General features: G+C 31.8%; 1 protein-coding gene across 5 annotated transcripts in view; it reads right to left on the bottom strand.

Moving 5' to 3' along the window:
- Positions 1-20989, bottom strand: part of GRIK2 (glutamate ionotropic receptor kainate type subunit 2) — a 771122-nt gene that overhangs the window by 189124 nt on the left and 561009 nt on the right. For 3 of the 5 annotated variants that reach the window (XM_003404322.4, XM_064289255.1, XM_064289257.1), the window contains exon 11: positions 18969-19192. The exons of the other annotated variants lie outside the window; for them this stretch is intronic. In XM_003404322.4, the coding sequence (XP_003404370.1) occupies positions 18969-19192 (224 nt within the window). The remainder of the gene's footprint in view (positions 1-18968; positions 19193-20989) is intronic. 5 annotated transcript variants of the gene reach the window in all.

The following is a 20989-nucleotide window of genomic DNA, read 5'->3' as shown; positions in this document are numbered from 1 at the left end:
TCCCTGTGTGATGCCTAGTTGTTATTTATAAAAGTTATTTACTAACCATTTTTTATTTTGAATTTTAGTTTTACTAATAATTTGAAACTTACTCGAAAATCTCTCTTTTGGAGAAAAGGCTTTAATTATTGTACTTTATTTGAGAGACCTAAAATGTAGTCCTATCTGTACCACTATGTGACTTCCAGTAAGTCCTTGAACCATTTGGTGTCTCAATTTTCTTACACATAAAGCAGGGGAGTCAAATAACGTTATCTCTAAGATCTTGTCATTTCAATAGCATTTTATAATGCTTTCAGTACGATTGGTTTATTTCATTTGCTTTTGTTTGTATCTGCTACTTTCTTTAACCATTATATCTACTACGTTTCTGTTCTTCATCTGTTACCTCTGTCTTTTCATAGAAACATTTTCCCTGAACATATATACTCACTTGTTAAGTATATTACACATTGCAAATTTATTAACTGAAATATCTGCATTTAATAAATTATATTATTTTATATAATTATTGACGGTTTCTACTAACTCCTATTATCTAATTTCTTTCTTGCCCCTCACCTGAAATCTCCTAAGGTAACACTGACTTAAAGTTCCTGAAATTCTCATATTAATGTAATGGTACAAGCAAGCAATATTTATTTTACTTTATACTCATATTGTATTGAAAAGATGATAATCAAGAGATAAGTAAACTGACTGGCACAAAATTTTACCTTATTCAAATACAGCTTAGATGTGGGCTAATTTGAATGAATGATGTGGGATAATAAAAAGCAAATTTAATAAATGTTGGTATGTAAAGAAGCGGCAGGTAATAAAATGTCACAAAGAATATTGAATCTAGCCTTGCTTCATATTTTTATTTACATTTTAGTAAAACCAAAGACAATACAGTAAATGAACTTTTCATAGGATTTTGAGTTAGAACTGTACCTTGAAATACTCCAGACAAAACAATGAAGGTCTGAAGAAAAAGTGGCCAAATCTTGATAAAAATGTTCTGACCAGTATGACTGGGCTTCAGGTAGAAGAGAAAGAAGAGGAGAAATTCAGAAATGTACATACCATAGTAAACAGAAGGTGAAAGATAAAAAGGAGAGGAAAAGAAAATTCAAAATGAACCAGACCTGATAAAAGATGTGAATTAGATCTGATTTAATGGCCTAAAAAATAAGAGACTAAGGGACAAACTAAATCATACTATATTGCTTAATACCATATCGTTTATACTCCAGTCATGTCTTAAAACTAGAGACATCTTAGGAGCTTCTAAGAAAAACAACAGGAAAAGAATGATCAAAATGTAATATCTCAATGACTAAAAAAATCATTAAACACTATCGGGAAAAGATTCCCATTAAAAACTGGAAAACACATTGTTACCCATACCATATCTTAAAAGTCCTCAGGTTCAAGATTTTAAACTTTGAACTTTGTTTATAGTTACAAAAGAGGAGTTCTGTTAATGGGTGGCTAAGCTTTGCCTGGGGGCAGTGGTGGTTCTCTTCTGATCCAGGTTCCATTCTCCTCAACTAATGAACTTCACGTGCAGCCACTACCCACCTGTCAGTGGAGGCTTGCATGTTAACTATGGTGCTGAGTAGGTTTCAGTGGAGCTTAAAGACTAAGGAAGGCCTGGAGATCTACTTCTGAAAATCAGCGAATGAAAACACAATGGATCCCTTTGTGCATGGGATTGCCATGAGTTGAAGACCTATTCAACAGCAGCTAACAAGTTTTGCCTTTAGGCTGTGGTGCACTGCACGCAGGTAGCACTCTGGGTCCATCCAACGGTCAAATATGGGACCTTTGTCTCTTCAGATTTCCGTTTCTTCATTTATGGCCTAAGGTTAAAATTTTATATCAGACGAGGACCTAGAACTCTATACCCATTGCTGTTGAGTAGATTCTGACTCACAATGACCCTATACGACAGAACAGAATTGCCCCATAGGGTTTCCAAGGAGCAGCTGGTGGATTTGAACTGCCGACCTTCTGGCTAGCAGTCATAGCTCTTAACTGCTGTACCACCAGGGCTCCAGAACTCTACAGAATGTTATTTTATTTGAAATACATGTATATTTATTGTTTTTAAACATACAACTCGGTTTTCCCAAATGTCTTAATGTATTCAAATAACTTTTACAGACAGTTCTTGTCATCCCCACAATCTAATTTGGCCTATTTAAACCTTTTCAAGAACTTTAGAATTTTGTATTACAAAATAACGAAGATATTTCACAACATATTTTTTAAATGTTACATATTTGAATTATATTCTTTAACATATTCTTGTATTGTTGATGTCTTTATACCTCTGCTTTCAAAATTTCATATCCTGATGATTTTCAGAATTATATACAGCAATCTCACTGCCTTTATATTTCAAATCTCTGGCAATCTGTTAGTAGTCTTTTTAAGATTTTAGTCATGTGCATCTTTGTTCATAATTTGATGACTTCAAAAAGTGTTTGGTTTTTCAAACAATAAATGAGAAAAAAATAGCAATTAAAAGCAATTTGTTGCTGTTCGCTGGACTACCACTTCCTAGGGTGGACTACCATTCACTTATAATTAGGCCAGTAAATCCAACCTCAGATAGGCAACAGGTGGTTAATAGAGCCAGAAGTTACAAATCGAACTGCTGTTTTGTTGTAGTCTGGCATACCATCTTCACAGAGATTGTAGACAAACATATCAGCTTCTACAGGCTTTGCTCTACACTGAAATGTCAGCATTTTCTAACTTTGTCTTGTACCTAATACACATATTTTGTGCCCTTTTGGAGCGTTGTTTCACCCTCCATGCCTTTGAGAGTGCTGGCTAATTTAGTAATATCTGGTATTTCCCATATATATTAGCTCTTTTCCAATATTAAATTTTAATTTCCTCTCATTTACTCTGCACACATATTACTCTGTATTCAGCAAAGAGTGAGTACTCAAAAAATTGGGAGGCGGTGGGGATAAATGACTGGTAAATTTAAGGTTTAAGTCTTTGGAGTTTATAGTCTTTTTGCTGAGGTTAAAAAAATAACACACACACATATACAAGATCTTGCTTTATGATAAAATAGAAAAGAGTAAAGCATTCACAGGCAATCCTTTCACGCAAAATTCCTTAAAAATGCCCTGGTCAAAAACAATAAAAATAAAATTTGTAGTTCCTCTCAACAAAATCATACTTGATTTTTTGAAATGATATTTTGTATATATTTTATTATACAATGACATTTCTGAGTGGGTAGTCATATTTGAGTTAAAGAGATCAAATTATCCTAGTTACTGTATTTGTAGTTGTTTTTTATCATCCAGAATATTCATCTACAACACCATCACTGCTTTATGTAATACTTTTCTATTTAATCAAATTCAATAAATAGAAGTTCTATCTTTTTAATTTCAGAAATATTTTGTGTATAGCTGGTGCCAGGTAATATCAAATAAATACATATTAGTAATTACGAAAGGGAGATATATTAGAATATAAATTTTTCACGTGATTTATATTAATAATTATTGATAAATTGATAGACAAATAAATAAGTGGATAGCTAGATGATAGGTAGGTAGGTAGGTAGATAGAAAGATAGATTGCTAGTTAATTTAAAGGCAGTGAAATGATCTCTGCACGTAAAAACATGGTGTATTATTTTAGGACCCAATCTGAAATTATAAAATTTCTGTCTAGTTACAAATTATGTTCGTAGGTCTTAATGTTTGGGGTATATATTATCCTATATTCACAAGCTAAATAAATGATGCACTTTCATTGATTCTAAGAAAGAAATAAAAAACAACTGATCTAAATTATGAAAGATTAGCTGACATTTATGAAGCTTTTATATAACAACATATTTTATTTGGAATAGGCTGACACCTAAACAATAATACTTTCCATTAACTATAAATGAGAGTGAATAAGAAGAATTAGAAAGCTGCAAACAAAAGATTAAAACAAGTGAATGCCTTCCAGGATGTCCCATATAATCCTTTGATAATTGCATTTATTTTAAGATGAGCCATTCAAAACTGCTACCTGTCCAACCTGCATATAAGATGAGCAAACTAGAAGCATGCAGATAAAAACTGCTAGTTGTCTCCTAGACAGGTCATTTTAATGTCACTATAGTAGAGTTTTTTTTTTATAGTAGAGTCTTAGCCTCTAGGCTTATAAATGTGCTGAATTTAATACTCATCTTGTAGGTTTTTGCTTATGATACTTGTATTATGTATAGAATTAGAATATTAATAATCATTTGATGTTGTCTAATATGTAAATAAAACTTAAAATACAGTGACCTCCTTTTCTGTCCTGTTTATACAGCATGTGTATAAGCTAAACAAATAAGACCTAAGAGAAAAGGTCACAGCCTCTTAAGACATGGCTTAAATTAAAATCTGGGTAATGTATTCACCTTGAGTGCCGAGCATTTATTAATAAAGGAATAGAGAACTAATTTCATCCTTGTAATAAACAAAAACTGAATTACCAACTATTTTATAAACTATTTCATCCTTCCACACAAAAGAAAATATTTTAAATAAAGCTAGAATTTATTTAAATCATATGCTTCCTCTGAAATCATAAATTGCCAGCACGAAAAAGATTGTTTGCTAGGTTCATCATTATTCCAAAATAAGGTTTGTTTGTTTTCCAGTTACCTAGTTATTATACAGCTTTTAATGCATGTAGGAAAATGTTTTCTTGAATATTCAATGAGTGACTTTTTGATAATAGCAAAATTTGATTTTCTAGGTCTAAAATAAGTAGTAACAGGTTGTCTTAAGACCAAATATTTTTAAGTGGAAGTAAATTTTTAAAGTCCCATAATTAAATTTAAATTTTACGCATTCATTATATTTGCTTTTAGAAAGCAGAGTATTAAAAATTGAGGCAATTATAACAACATAAAAAAATCTTGAAATTATTAGTTAACTTAAAAAAAACCAGCGCCGTTGAGTCGATTCCAACTCATAGCGACCTTATGGGACAGAGTAGAACTGCCCCATAGAGTTTCCAAGGAGCGCCTGTTAACTTACACAAGTACTATTAAGTCATAAACTGTCTTTTGAATGTTTCCATGTACATCAATAAAATGTGTACTGACAGTAAGTCGATGAGGAATCAGGAGCATAGATGCTAAAGCACTCCTATTGCAGCTGATTTTAATCTATATGTAATGCATTTGATGAAAATAAAAAATTCTAACAGACTTAAACTTTTAAACAATGTTTGACACCTTCAGCTCAACAAAAGATTAACTGCATTGATTATCAACAGAGAAAATATAATAGAGATATTAACAGAGAAAAAAGTCTCGGCTAAAATAGTTAGGAAAACACTGAGTTTAAACAAATGTAGTCAGATTTCTTTATTGCAAGGCCGTTCAGAGCCTTTCATATGTTTAGTAGTGGAACTTTAAGAAGAAGACCTAGTAAGGATTTTTCTTGACCTTATCCGATCATAGAACGCTCTCAATTTCCCCCTCCCCAACCCCGCACCCCAGGAACAGCTTAACATCGATGTTTTATAAAAGCTGCCCTATGATATATTAAAATAGATTTAATTTGTGTGAGCATTATGGAAGGTATCACATTTAATAACTTTTTTTCTTGATCCAATTCTTTATTGTGTCTTAAAAAAGCATTGATGTGCTGGAATATTCCACACCAAAAATAAACCAGAGTTGTTTTCTACAGCATTGAAATTTTATATTTTCACTGAATAATTTAAAATAGTATTAGAGTAAAAATTCATGGTTCTCACATAAAACTAATTTGGTAACCTCATACCTCAATAATATAGGTCAGAACTGGAAAGAAAGCACAATAAGACCTCTAAAATATGAAATGTTTACACTGACTTTTCATATATTTCTAACAAGCTTCATTAGTCTGTTTTAAAGAGAATGATGGCTTAAAATAACAAATAGGAAGAGAGTAGTCAGACTGCTTAGAGACAGGCAGCCTGACAGGTGATAACAAAGAAGAAAAAATTCAGAAATGGATACTTGAAATAAATAATTACAGCGGTCTGAGAGAATTTCAACTGTGCTCAATCCGTGTGTGAATTATTTCGTAAGAATTAGTCCCTGTGGCAGGCATTGCCAATTACATACCCAATAACATCTCATTTTCTTTCTTACAGAGGAACTCTGAGTTGGCATTACACCCAGGTTAAAGAACTCACATCTGCAGCCTCTCTTCAGCTAGGGATCCAAGTAAAATAATTCTAGCCAATAAAATGTACATAGAGGAAGCATGTCCTCTCTAAATAAAGTAATACCTTTTGTCTTTTGCCCTTCACCTGTCTCCCCTCATCCTGCCTGGCGCACAGATATGATGGCTGGAGTTGCAGTGGCCATTTTGCAACCATGAGGATGAAAGCTTCATTCTAAGGATGGTGCAGCAAGAGATAGAGGGTGCCACATTCCTTGATGTTGCCTTTCAGCAGCTGTTCCAGTTTTGTCCCTATTTATTTAAACAACTGTTTTGTCAGGTTTCCTACTACCCACAGGTGGTCTGATTCCTACTAACACAGACTCTGAATCTATTACTGAACTTTTAGGGGACAACAATTGATGTTTATAATGTTGTTACTGAGTGATCTTAGAAAATTATATTCCTTTTCAAATTTTTATTGAAAAATTATAGCCAGGGAAGACTATATCATGGTTAAAATTTTTCCATCTAAGGAGTTAAAGTTTTTTTTTTTTTTTTCAAGTAATAGAGGCTAAATAATTCAGAAAAGATAATATCCACAATGGCTCTTCCATAAGTTTGGCAAATAGTTGTTTTCTTTGATGTATTTTCTTTTTTTCATCGATAATTTAATATGTAGCTAATTTCAAAAAGGTATACTAATTGTCTATGCATCAAATTCTTTTGTTAAGCAAGAGGCTAAATTGGCATTTACTTTACATTTAGAATTACTTCAGAGGTTCTAATTGTCTTAATAAAGCCCAACTGTCTGTCTCTGCTGTTAAGGCTTCACAACCTTGCCATTATCTTCTGCATATCCTTCCCATACACATAACTGCACTCCATCTGGACCATCTGCTTTTCGCCTTTTTTCCCTTCGCTTGAACCTGTTGTGTATTAGTGGCATGCTGGAGCCAGGTCTTACTGGCTTTCGAAAGCCACTTTTGCACCTTTCTACCCAACCCTGCATTCACTGACACTGTTAGTAGCTTCATATTGGCCGAAATGGGAGAATTTATGCCATGAAGGTTGGCAAATGCTACAAACCAAAGCCTCCCTCCCTGCCATAGGCAGTTATTAAAAAATACCATCACACCTAGGAATAGTTCACATCATTCTGTTAAAAATACTATACTTATATTGTTCATTAATTAACCTTGACATAGTTAACTTGACACTGTTTAATTGGTCGCTTTAGTATCAGAAAGTCACCAGATCTACAGAGTGAAGTATAAGGATTATCGGCATAAGAACGCTATAATAACATGCTATTTAACATATTATTTAGTAGATATAAATGTGTTAGAAGGGCTCAATGAAATGGTAACAATGACCAGTTCCACTGATTTGCCATTGATTAATGAAAATTAATTCGTTGTCAATTTTTCTTAAAAATATAATCTTGAAGACAACTAAATTTTATTACCTTACCTAGTAACGTTTAACTAGAAAGAGTAAAATGATAAACATCTTCAAATTTTAGAGTTTTTTGCTGATTCTCAGTGGTAGTAATCAATTAAAATTTAGATTTGAAAAATTAGTTATTAAGTCAATTAGCTTCATTGAAAGGCTGATGTCAGATCTTTTTGACTTATTCTAAATAAAATTAAGTCATAATGGTATACTGTAACTTAAGTTATGTATTTAAACTAAGAATTCTTTATTGTTATAAGAAATCTTTTTATAATTATCTATTGAACCACTTTAAGATTTCTGAAGTAAAGTCATTATTTTTGTTGCCATAAAAAACTGAACTTAATTATACAAATTTCAAAGTAAAAGAAAAAAATGTAATTCTAAACTCAAACCTGAAATATATATTTAATGTTATAGTAGCTTTTATGTAATTTCATTAGATTGCTACCAATATCATTTTTTCTAAAACACCCAATTGTTCAATCAAATTAAATTAAGAGTGGCTTTAAATTGAGACTAATAAAGAAAATGGTTCCCACACCAACATTGCTTAAGAAACCACAGGTTTGTCCCATAAATTTATTTCTTACCAATACAGCTCTTTGTTTGCAAGTAACATAGAAAACATTAAAATGTAGTTTATTTTTTTTTAAATAAATATGAGCATAATTGACATTTGGTAGAATGCTTTCTTAGACTTACAGATGAGAAGCAAGTGGTTAACTTGCAACACGCTTGCTAAGGATTTTAAAAGCAGTAAGTCCAGAAATAAAAGGCCTAAGGCAGGCTGCCCTCAGGCCAGTCAGACAGATGGTCATGTGATTTCACATACTGTAAAATGAAACAGACTATGCTTTTTTAAAGAAGAACACTCAATAAATTATGAACAAGAGCTTGACGCTAATATTTGATAGGTAGCATTTGATCCACCATTATTTAGACATTTTAATTGATTTACTTAGCATGAGCATAACCGAATTATACAAAAACAGCAAACTTCAGCTACCATCAACATGCAACGTAAATGATTTTTTTCTACTCATTGAATTTTTAACTATAAAATTAATTTTAATAAGAGTTGTCACAAAGCTTAATAACTTTTAGACTTTGTATTTTCCAACTTAATATCTTTTAAAATATAGATACTATATCATATCAAACATCAATAAAAATATGTTTTAAATTATGCGTATACACTGTATATGCAGTTTAATATCTAAAATAACTGAAATATGTTTGGAAAGCATTTGGTATTTTTGTTTTCAACTAGAATATCTGAAATACCAACTATTAAAAGATTTTAAAATATTTAACAGATGGAAGTATTAAACATTATTTCTCATATATATTTCTAATTAAAATTTTTTGAAGTCCTAGCTGAAAATTGAAATCTAGTATGGAAATTTTGAAGTGAACATATGATTCCCTGAGCGTAAAGCTAGTTTTTGCATCTCCGCATATGAGCAAAATTTTCACTATTGCCAAATGAGCTTTATTTATAAATTTTTTAAAATAATACCAGTTTCCAAAACATATCTTCAGTCTAGTGAATTGCTAAACTTATACTGAAACACACCTCCCCACAGACCACCCCTGTCAATAGCAACGATAGTAAGGGAAACAGGGAAACACTTACCTAATTTTATTACGTTAAAATAATATTCAGGTGCATATTCTGAACCAACTTAGATGACAGTTGTAGCCCTATTCTGTTTATAATGTTTATCATGCCAGTAACATTCAAACCTACAATTTCACCTTTGCTTCAAATATTAAGTTCACCAATTTAATAAGAAAATTTGTTGTAAATTTATTCATCTGAGGTGTAGTCAGAGATAGTGGCACATGAAAGTGGGAAATGTTGTAAAATATTATTTAGGGTTACACATCTATCTTAAAAAATAACAGGAAATGGTGTTATATCCAGGCTGAGAAAAAAAAAAACACCTGTTATATGCGTTATAAGGTATTTGAACTAAAAGTATGTTTCAATCAGATGTACATTACATAAAATAGAAATAATCACTATATTTAAAAATGCAAATATTTATAATTAATTAATAAATATTTTCCTATAAATTATGTAAGCTTAATTTCTGGGCTTCAAAAAAAAAATTTTTTTAACTAGGTATAAATTCAGCATATTTCTAACAGAGATAACTTCACACTTTTACTGTGTTCCTCGTTAGGAGAGGGTTAACAAAAAATATTTAGAAAAACAGGTATTGGAAATCAATAGAATATGTTTTATGTTCTTTCTTTACCTAATTCTGTTTATATTCAAAACAGATCCTATCAAACACTTTCTGTCCAAATTTCATATATATACAATATATTGTAATTATTATTACTATTTGGAAAAGCCATATTTTTCCTTAAAAAAAAAAACCAACAGGATTGATATGAAAAAAGTTTAGCTTGAATGATGTAATTATGCAATGAAATGTAAAAAATCATAGCAATTAAGGTGTTGTGACATGCACTAATGAATGAAATTACACTGGTTGATGACACTGTATCTCCTACTCATTAATTATTTGGATTAAGTGCATTATTTTACATTGTATGAAGGAATAGAGTCATAAATTAACTACCCCAAAAAATCATACCCATATATTTTCATTTGATGTTGACATCTCTCCTACATCCATGAATTATGCCAAAAACATCAAAACCATACCAAGAGGAAATTTATTCTCCCGAAACACTCACTACGTGCTTCTATTCTTTTACTATTTGCTCTTAGTAATTTTCAGAGGAAGAAAGTTAGCATTTCCACAGAACAGGTTTATAAGCATGTGTATGGTTTGCTAATAATATTCCCTGTCTAAGTGTTCAACTGCTATTTTTTAAGCTTTGCTGTTTGCAGATCTAAAGAGAAAGATACACTTCTTAAGTTAGCTAATTAAAGTGATACAAGCTCCTTTTCTAAGTCTGTTTTCTTCTAAATCTTTTTCCTCAGAACAACCTTTCTCCCTAGAATAACTTAGAATAAAAAATTTAATAGTATTAGCATTAAAAAAATGGAATACCTCTCTAATCTCATTTGCTTGGGAGGGGGGAATAGGTACATCTATTCATTCCATAAATTAAACTGTAAAAACATATAGTTACTAAGAATGAAGGTAACAAATTAATCTGTTTATGGTTCACAAATATAGCCTGGCTATAGTTGACATGCAATATATATTAGATTTCATTCTTCTTCCCCTCAACAACTCTCCACATATGTTGACTAACCCAATCCAAAAAGACTAATTAGGAAAACATCCTTCTGAAAACACTCTCTTAAAGAATCTGCAGTAAAAGGACAGCTTCATCCAAGTTACAATGTCATTAATTTAAACATTTAAATGCCATGCTTATCATTAAAGGAAAAAAAAAAACTGATCCATTTCTCCGTATTTCTGAAGACAACTAAATGCCTTTTTATGAAGTGTGTACTCATCATGGTACGAAGACATATAGGAAAAAAAACCTCAGGTGAACACTTCTTTATTTTTTCCTTATCTTTGTTTTACCGGATTCCTGCACAGATCCCACCGTTTCAAGGTGGATGTGCATACAAACGTTTTGGCCTCTCTTCACTAGATACTGTGGATTAAAACATTTCACAAAGAACATTGTTCAAGAATGTAGAAAACCACTAATTTTCCTGAGAGAGTTTCAGGTTGAGAAGATTTTTCTGAGGTGACTGAGAAACCTCCTAAGAAGTCCAAAAAGACAGTCTTCCCCATGACTGGAAAAACAGAAGTGCGGGTTTGTTCTGTGAATTAACACAGACAAAAGAAGTTGGGAAATGGTTCTTACAAGCAATTGGCAGTACACTGCAGCTATGGAAAAAGCAGCTACCTAGAAACCTAACAATGGCAAAAACAGAATAAGAGCATCACTTTAGTTTAAAAAAGAAAAAAAAAAAAAAAAACACTTGGATCTTGTTGGTTCTTAAGAATCCCTGAAAGAATTTTTTCCTATGACCCAAGAAAATAAATAAAAGTAAAAAGGAAAGAGCATAAAAATGGAGAGAAACAAGACATTCACAGTATTGTTCTTATCCCATTATCTTCTGAATCCAAATTAGGTGTTCACAAATATATAAGAGACAGGGTGCACCTTACAAAATAAGTCACTATACCTTTCCTTACCAAATCTTTCAATGAAAGCAGAAAATAATTTATTTATGTCTACAGCTTTTCACTGGGAGATACACACATATAACACACATACATCCATACAGGTGTATAGAAATGTATAGATGTGTGTATAGATGTATGTGTGTGTACGTATATATACCTATGTGTGTGTGTTTACAACATATATTCCATAAAGAATTCATTAAGGACAGAGTTATCATTTTTTCAAAGAAAATCTAATAATTTAGCAAGTACTGACCTTCAAGTTTTCAACATTTTCAAGTTTTTTTATGTGACCCTATACACAGGCAACAATTATAATTAATTTCTGTGATTTACTCAGCTAGAAATGGTGGGAGCGTTTAAATTGAAACAAGTTAGCGTAAGTTGATGGTAGTTCTCAGGAGCTCATCGACTGATATAAGTATTTAGTGAACACATTTGCAATGACTAGACAGTGAAGCAGTTTTCTTGCCTCCAGTTTTTGAATTGTATTCTGTTGACAGAGGCAAGGAAAAACAGATTCAAATTAAGTTTTCAATAGGTTCACAATAATAGGTATTAAACTTCTCCTTTTCTGTTTATCTGAATTATTTTGGCCTAACAATCAAGACCAAAAAAAAAAAAGTTTAATTAGCAAAATTAATTTGAATAGATAGGTAAAAACTTCCAAAAGATACTCAAACACAATTATCCTTAAAAGAAAATACCAACAAGCATTTGATGATATTTGAATTACAGAAGATTATAGAAAAAGTACTTTAATTTCAAATTGTATTTGTCTTACTCTATTTTTCTCAAATCTTTTATTCCTGTAAATGTCTAGCATAATTATAACCCTGAAAAGATGGAAAATATATTTATTCTCTCCTGAAAATTGCAATTCTTTATTTTAGACAGATAATATCAGTCATGATCCCTACTGCCTCGATTATTTACCTTAGTTTCAATTGGTTTGGTTTCATTAATGACAAAAACTAATCATTTTTTTTCTGGGTTAGTGACTCCATGTCTACTTTGCAACCATGAACATTACTGAAACCATCACATATAAAAAAGTAAATTATTTTACAACAGATTTACCAAAAAACAATTGAGGAAAAAAAATTAAAAAGGCTCTTTGCTTAATGTGGAAGTAGCCTCATCTCCTGTGGATAAAATATAATCCATAGTTTAAAAGTACATTAAATTTTAATCAACAGTGACTTTTAGGTCTGTAATTAAAAAGATATATTTGTTAATATATAATCATTCTTCATAACCACTTTCATATGTGTGAAAGGCATTTTAGCAGAACAGCACCCATTTAAAAGCAAATTTTCAGTAAATTTCTGGAAAATTACTAGAGGAGAAGAAGAATAAAAGATAGGTTTTCCTGCAATTTCCCCTCATAAAGAGTATTAAAATATCAAAGTAAAACGCATCTGAAATTACATTATGGAGAGGTAAGATTGAAATGGTTTTCTGAGTAAGAGATGGAGCAAGTTGGTTGCAAGGCACACAACAAAATTGGCATTTCATTTCATTGTGACAGTGGTCTTCTTGACAACAGATTAGTTTAACATTGAACATCCCACCAAAACAGTTATCCATTTTATCCATTTAATTTTAATAATTCATTGTTGCCCTTCACTGTACATTAAATGTCACCCGTCACTGTGACAGGAATATAAAAGCCACCGCACATTAGTCAGGAGTCAAGATCAAAGCTGTTAATGCAAGCACTTTGGACACGGTTTTCTAAACTCAGTTAAACCCTTAAAAACACTATGCTTAGAATGTCTTTATCGCTGAGCTTCAAGAGAAATACAGAATATTTTTTTTAATGTATAAGATCTCTCAGGAAGACAATAGCCTTGTCATTTTGTGACCACAGACCATGTTAGAGCCAAAAAGTGTATCAAGGCGGTGTTGGTGGTCACTGTAATAATAAACTCTTATGCAGTTTCTAGGGAGATAATCCTCTGCTACCTAATCCTGTAATACAGTATATAATATTCTAATATTCCAAAAACCATGCAAGGTAATTCAACACAAAAACACCCAAGAAATTCCTATATTCTTTTTAATGTAGAAAAATGAATTTCTGTGTATTTAGCATACCGACTATTCTTTGATTTGCTATTCTTGCTAAGAAGGTCAGGTTAGTCAGTATTACTTGGCTTTTTCTTTCTTTATTTTACCCTTTTACCTATATTTGCCCATATTCATTTGTTCATTTAAGTAGCCTAAGACATTTTTGCTTAATAAATATTCTTACTATAAAATTTGATATACTGTTACTTTTTCTGCTCCACAGTTTCTATTTAAATTTAAAATGCCAATCTTAGAATAAAATATGCAATGTTATTTTGCTTAGTGAATAATTACTAAGGTTACATCAATCCTGTTGGAGGAAAAATACATGTTCCGTTGTTCCTTTCTTTTCAGTTTCGGTTATTAATCTCTGTATAGCAAATCATTAAGGACCCTCGACCAAGATTCACCAGCTGGATCTTAGAACAGCTCTGACTCGACTAGAGACAGACATCTATAATTAAAATTTAAAAATCCTCTAATATCGATGGAAATTTAACTCAGTTCATTTTATAAATGCTATCTACCAGTTCTGTTGTTTAATAAAGGAAATATTTGAAGCAAGGTGAAAATATCATCAGTATAAAGGGTGGGGGCCCTCCAAAACCCACTGCTGCCGAGTGGATTGCAACTACAGCAACCCTATAGGATAGAGTAGAACTGCCCCATAGGGTTTTTCCAAGGCTGTAAAATCTTTAGGGAAGCAGACTGCCATATCTTTCTCCTGCAGAGCGGCTGATGGGTTTGTACTGCCGACCTTTTGGTTAGCAGCCAATCGCTTAACCACTGCGCCACCAGGGCTCCGCCGGACTTTTTATATGGCTGCCTGCCATCCCTACCCAAATATACCTAGGTCAAGGAAAACAGAATAGAAAGAAGACGGGGAAGGTTTGGGGGGCAATTATGACTAAGTATAATCCATTTGCTAAGACTTTGCACCTTGCTATTTTTTTTTTTCCACCATAAATGCCATGAAACCATACCATGAGTAAAATCCTGTTACTTGTTTTCATTTTCTAATGGACAAGACTTCTTCCTAACCCTTTGTCAGCTAAGAGCTATTGTTAGGATGCCTGGGATAAGGTCATTCTACGTCTAGAATGCCATACACAAGGTTCATCCTTTTTCTTCAAATATGGGTTCTCAGAGAATTCAGCGAAGCATGCTGATTATGTCATTATGCTATAAAAAAGCAACTACTTGTAAGAGACCATATACTATAAAACTGTACTATGGAAAAAAAATTATGAGCATATATCTCTTTCTTAATATTGGCTAAACAAATATAGGGCATTTTTTAAAGATTTCTTAGTTGATCCTTTTCTTTTAAAATAGGCTTGAGGGAAAATTTTTAAAAGGAATCACAAAACAATCTAATTTTAACCCAACATAAAAGAACATAAATTCTAGACATTAGTAGTTATTTATTTGTCATAAAATTAACATTGTTAGTACTATCACAGAGCAGGTATTTAATAAGCCCCAAATCCAGTATTCTAATGAAAGCTAACTGTTTAATGGTTTATTTCCTTCAGAGTTGTATATTTCTCCATAATGAAAATATTATATATACTCCAAGTCAATTTTTAGGAAAGAATATTTAAAATACATAGCATTCCTAAAAAATTTAGGGTAACTATCAAATATTTTGATAAATTACATTCATGGGCAGTAGGTATTTAGAGTCAGAAATAAATACATTGACTGTGAGCTTATTAATGAAAAGAACATACCCAGTCATATTTGTTCCTAAATTTAAACATCGGGTATGATTCTTGGCACATTATGGGTAAAAAAAAAAAAAAAATAGCCAGTAGATATTCACTGCATGAATTAACTGAACAGATGAGAGACATAAATTAATCTTTACTATTTAATGGTACCCTAATTATCTACTGCTTGCTAGAAGTTCAATAAATATTGACTAATTGTGTGACTGATGGAATGATATAACTGAAGTGGAAACAAAGCAAATTGAAGGCGTGACTCGGTAATTAGAAAAAAACGGAAGATTAAATGTAACAGTAATGATAGGAACAAATCAGATGGCGGCCAAAAAAAAGTAAAAATAGCAGTGAGAAAAAAAATTTAACAATTTTTAAGTGATTTCTTGCTTTTTTAATTTTAAGAAATTATTTTTATTCCTAAGAAGGTATTGCCCAATTTCCTAAAATTAATTTTAATTTGCTATAGCTTTCAATAATTCTGCTTTTGGCTTGGTAGTTGTTTTAGGCCCTTGTTTCTATGATTTCTGGTGAGAATGAAACATATTTACAAATTTTTAAAAAATAGAGTTTGTCTTTCATTATTTCTCTGTAATCTCTTTGGAGACAAATAAGTACATAATATAGAGAACCTATGTTTATTTTCACATCAATAATTATTGTAATAGGTTCATTAGTGATTTCTATATGACATAAGCTATAATCCTTATTGATAGGTAAAATAAAATTCTACGTTTTATTTTGAATTCTAACAAATATTTTGGTTGCATTTAAGCTAGAAAGGCAATTAAGCTTTCCAATTGTAACTTGGAAATTTGGTCTGTATTTGCACATGATGAACTTTGTCACAGTGGGAAAAGTTCAAGACCATGTCAGAACAGATCTGACTTATCCAAACTCATCTAGTTTCACAGGTTCAGTTTAGAATTTAAATTGTTCCAATTCAATGATTTTTAACCTGAGGTTTAATTTCGTATTTTTTTAAAATCTGGCAATTGGTTTTAAAATGATAATTTTAATATAGAGAATCAAACAAAATAGCCTGAGAAACAAAAATATTTATTCTTATATTATGTATTACTTTGCCAAAAATATCTAATAGTACTTATTATTTAACACAAGCATACCCAGATATCTAACATTATTATTTCATAGGGTATCTATTAATCGGCTCACAAATGAAGATTCTACCCTCGATTTTTCAAAGTATGTGAGAAAATGTTTTTATTTTGTTCAATAGGAAGCTGAAACATCATTTTTAAACTCATTCTTTTAATAACTGATGACAAAAATGGAACAGCAACACTCCAAAATTTAAAGGGAAGAAAAGATGACACACTGCAGCCAACTTTATGCCCTCGAACAGAATGACGTGAATGTATTTCTTTTGTGTAAAATCCAGGATTCCATGTTTATACAGATATTATCTATACAGTTTTATCAAAGTGAGAGTGACCAGAATATTTTGAAAATTACCTAAGTACATAACTCTACCACATGCCTCTATTTACAAAAATACTTTTAAGCTAGAAAAAAATTCAAATATTTCCATATTTGCTTTTGAATCAAATTTCGGAAGGTATCGACTCAAGAAACTGTCGTCTGATTATCTAAAATTCCTAACATTAAAAAAAAAGTCTTTGTTTAAGATCTCCAGGGAAACAACCATTTGAGTTAATTTAACTTGGCGGACACCCACACAATTGCCTCAGGATTGTCTCAGGACCTGTTGCTTCTAGGAACTTTTGTAAACTTGATTAAGAAGGATTAAATGTACCCGCAGACATCAAGGAGGCTTTTTTCCTGTATGTGGTAGTTTTTATTTTCCTGTTTGTCCTGTAGGCAGGGTACAGTGCTCTCTAGGTTACTTAAACTAAAACCCTGGGACTCACTTCTCCGAACATATAAAATAGATGGCTTGTGTTGGTCACTATAAAAAAAATATGTAATTAATCCAACGATGCTAAAAAAACCAGAAAGCTTTTCACAAGAAGTAGAAGCTGGGGTTAAAAGGTTATGAACTTCACACTCCAAATGGTCTGGGAGAAGCTCATACTTTGAATAAAACTTTTAACAGGTCTACAATACGGCTTCAAATGCTATATGGATACATGATTTCATTGCAAGTTTTTATGCAGATACAACTGATGGTTATCCTAAGGACTTAATATTGTACCAATTACTAGAAAATTACAAATTTACATAATATTTAAGTTTAACTTTTCAAGAGTATTATGTTAATAGTACAATTGATTTTCTTATTCCTTCAAATGAACGAGCTAAACCTTTTTTTTTTTAACTGCTAAGAAAAAATTAATGTTTCATTAAAAAAAGAATAAGTTCAAAGAAGGACAAATATGCTTAATGATATATTTATCAAAAGAACCTATCCAATGTAACTGAAATAAAACCAACATATTTAAATTAGGATAAGGCACAAAATATATCCATAGTTATAAACTATAAGCATTTAATCAAGATGAAAAATTATATGTAGAATTCAAATTCATTTTGGATTCAGAGCTATCATTTAGATATCTGATATAACAGTTGAAAGAATATCATGAATATGAGGCCTACAAGGGAATTAAAATGCCCGTTCTGAATCCTGAGGCACAATTCTAATCTTTTCAATGAAGATAAAAGCAAAATAAATTATATTAAAAATGATCTATCAGTTGAAAATTTATTAGTGAGGTAAGGATATATGAAAAATAATTACAAATTTTCATCTTCAGAGTAAGAATAAAATAGAACATCAACTTAGGATGACCTGTACCTTAGATTTAAAAGACCAGTGTAAAAATATAAAACTGTATCTATTTTTCAATTAGGTATTTGGGTTTCTGATTCCATGACATGAACCATACCCTGTATGTAAGTGAAAATAAAGCAATTTTGTGTGGTGATATATTTACTCTGCAAAAACAATGAAAAATTTTTAAGTAGAAAGTTATGACAGTCTTTTTATACTTAAAATGCTTATTTTAAATTAGATTTGGTTCTTTAAAAAACATTTCTTTTTAAATTTTATTATTTTGGTTATTCTTATGACTGAATTATTTACTCAGGTAAGTAACAGGATATTTTGCTGTCAGATTCAACATAAATCTTCAGAAATGAGGAAATAATTCTTATAGTGATTTGGACTGTTTTTAGATTCTGATTAATAATAATAAGCCCTAGCACATTTATAGCTTACTGACACAATCAGCATGCTAACTGCCCAAAAAGGCACCATAGTACACTATAATAAGTGATGTGACTCTTAAAATTCATTTTTTTTCAGCACCCCATGGGAAATTAAAAAAAAAAAAAAAAGGAAAATTAAAATTCATTGTGACTTTTGACAATTATTAGTTAGAAAAAGGAGGTAACAATTGCCAAAAAAATCACAAAAGTGAGCATGTTACCTGGCTATGACAAAGAGCACACAACTGACACCCAAGTAAGCCAGCAGAATATACATCCAGATATCAGGGGAGAGAGGATTCAGGAAGGAGAAGACGCCTGGGTTTGTACCATTGGGCTTGCGGTACAAAATACTTATTCCAAGTGTCATAAAGGGCTTGGAAAAGTCGATGACCTTCTCCCGAACGTAGGTAATAGCCAATGGAGCAACCGCAAGGTCAGCTTTCTGTGGAGACAAACAAAAAAGAAAAATATATTCTAAGTCATATGAAAGAAATCAGCAACCAAATTAAATAAAACAAAGACTTTGCATTTGGGAATTTTGTTTCAGTAACAATTAAAATTTGACGCATTCTTCACTAAGAGATGAACCATCTGATATACTCTGCAACTCATTTCTTATGTGTTTAGAAATTGGCAAATCTACGTGTATCATAAGTAGATATAGGAAGAAAAAGCTGAAGAAACTATTGTACGTTCTGCACACAAATTATTGTACTAAACCTCACAATTACTTTTAATTTAAACTTTAAAACCTCATTTCGTATTAATCATTTTCTAGATACCATGGGTCAAATCCTAAATAGCAATAATAACAACCACCTCAAATTATTTAGCTAATAATCAAGAAGCATTTTTCTGTAGAGTTTAGTTAAATGATTTTAGTCTGTAAACAGTTAAAACGTTGTGAAAATCATCTCTAATGTGATGTTGTTTACTCCCCAAATTTTGTTTTTATCCCTCTAATTTTTTTTACATTATTTAATGAAAATCCTTGCAGTCTTGCCTAAATCGCATTAGGAAATGAGTTTTTCAATATTTGCAAAGTTGCTAATTTTCCACGGTAGCTTAAATATGTTAAATTACTAATGCTTTTCACTCGCCATGTTATAAGCATCTGCCAGGGATGAAGTTAAGCTCTAATATTTGGAAGAAATAATTATAATATTTTTAAGGAACAAAGCCATCTATGATGGGAAGCTACATTGCAACATTTCTTTTAGTTTTCATTACTATGCAGAGCTTTCAAAGAAAAAATAAGAAATCCTATTGTAAGGGGCTACAAAAAGACATAGAAAGGAATGAATTTGGGCCTCTACTCTTTCACAGCCTAAGGACTTGTTGGAGGCTTACTACAAAAATGTCTCCTCTCTGAAAGGCTAAATTTGCTGAGCATATTATTCTGGGTATGGATTTGTGTGCATCTGTGTGTCGGGGGTGTGTCTGGAAACAGACACTTGGATAGTATCTTTGAGAGAAGCTATGGAGAGAGAAAGTGTGGATTACACCTCAACATAAAGGAAACAAAAATCCTCAGCTGGACCAATGAGGTAACATCATGATAAATGGAGAAAAGATTGAAGTTGTCAAGGATTTCATTTTACTTGGATCCAAAATCAATGCTCATGGAAGTAGCAGTCAAGAAATTAAACATCTTGCATCGGGCAAATCTGCTGCAAAAGACCTGTTTAAAGCGTTAAAAAGCAAAAAAGTCACTTTGAGTACTAAGGTGTGCCTGACTCAAGCCATGATATTTTCAATCACCTCATATGCATGTGAACGCTGGATAATGAAAAAGGGGCAACAAAGAGGAATTTACGCTTTCGAATTATGATGTTGGAGAAGAATATTGAATATACCATAGACTGCCAGAAGAATGAACAAGTCTGTCTTGGAAGAAGCACAGCCAGAGTGGTCCTTGGAAGACTTGGTCTCAAGTACTTTGGACATGTTATCAGGAGATCAGTCCCTAGAGAAGGACGTTGTGCTTGATAAGGTAGAGGGTCAGCAAAAAAGGAGGAATGAGATGGATTGACACAGTGGCTGCAACAATGGGTTCAAACATAGCAATGATTGTAAGGATGGAGCAAGACCAGGCACTGTTTTGATCTGTTGTAGACAGGGTCGCTATGAGTCAGAACTGACTCAATGGTGCCTAACAACAACCACATGAAGAGAGAAAGACATTTCTTTCAGAATTGGGAAGGATAAAAAGTCTTTCAGGGGTCCTGGAGAAGGGTAT

This window comes from Loxodonta africana, chromosome 1, assembly GCF_030014295.1.
Source record: "Loxodonta africana isolate mLoxAfr1 chromosome 1, mLoxAfr1.hap2, whole genome shotgun sequence".
Lineage (NCBI taxonomy): Eukaryota > Metazoa > Chordata > Mammalia > Proboscidea > Elephantidae > Loxodonta > Loxodonta africana.
The sequence above is the reverse complement of the archived record's forward strand: the minus strand, read 5'-3'. Positions and strand labels throughout refer to the sequence as shown.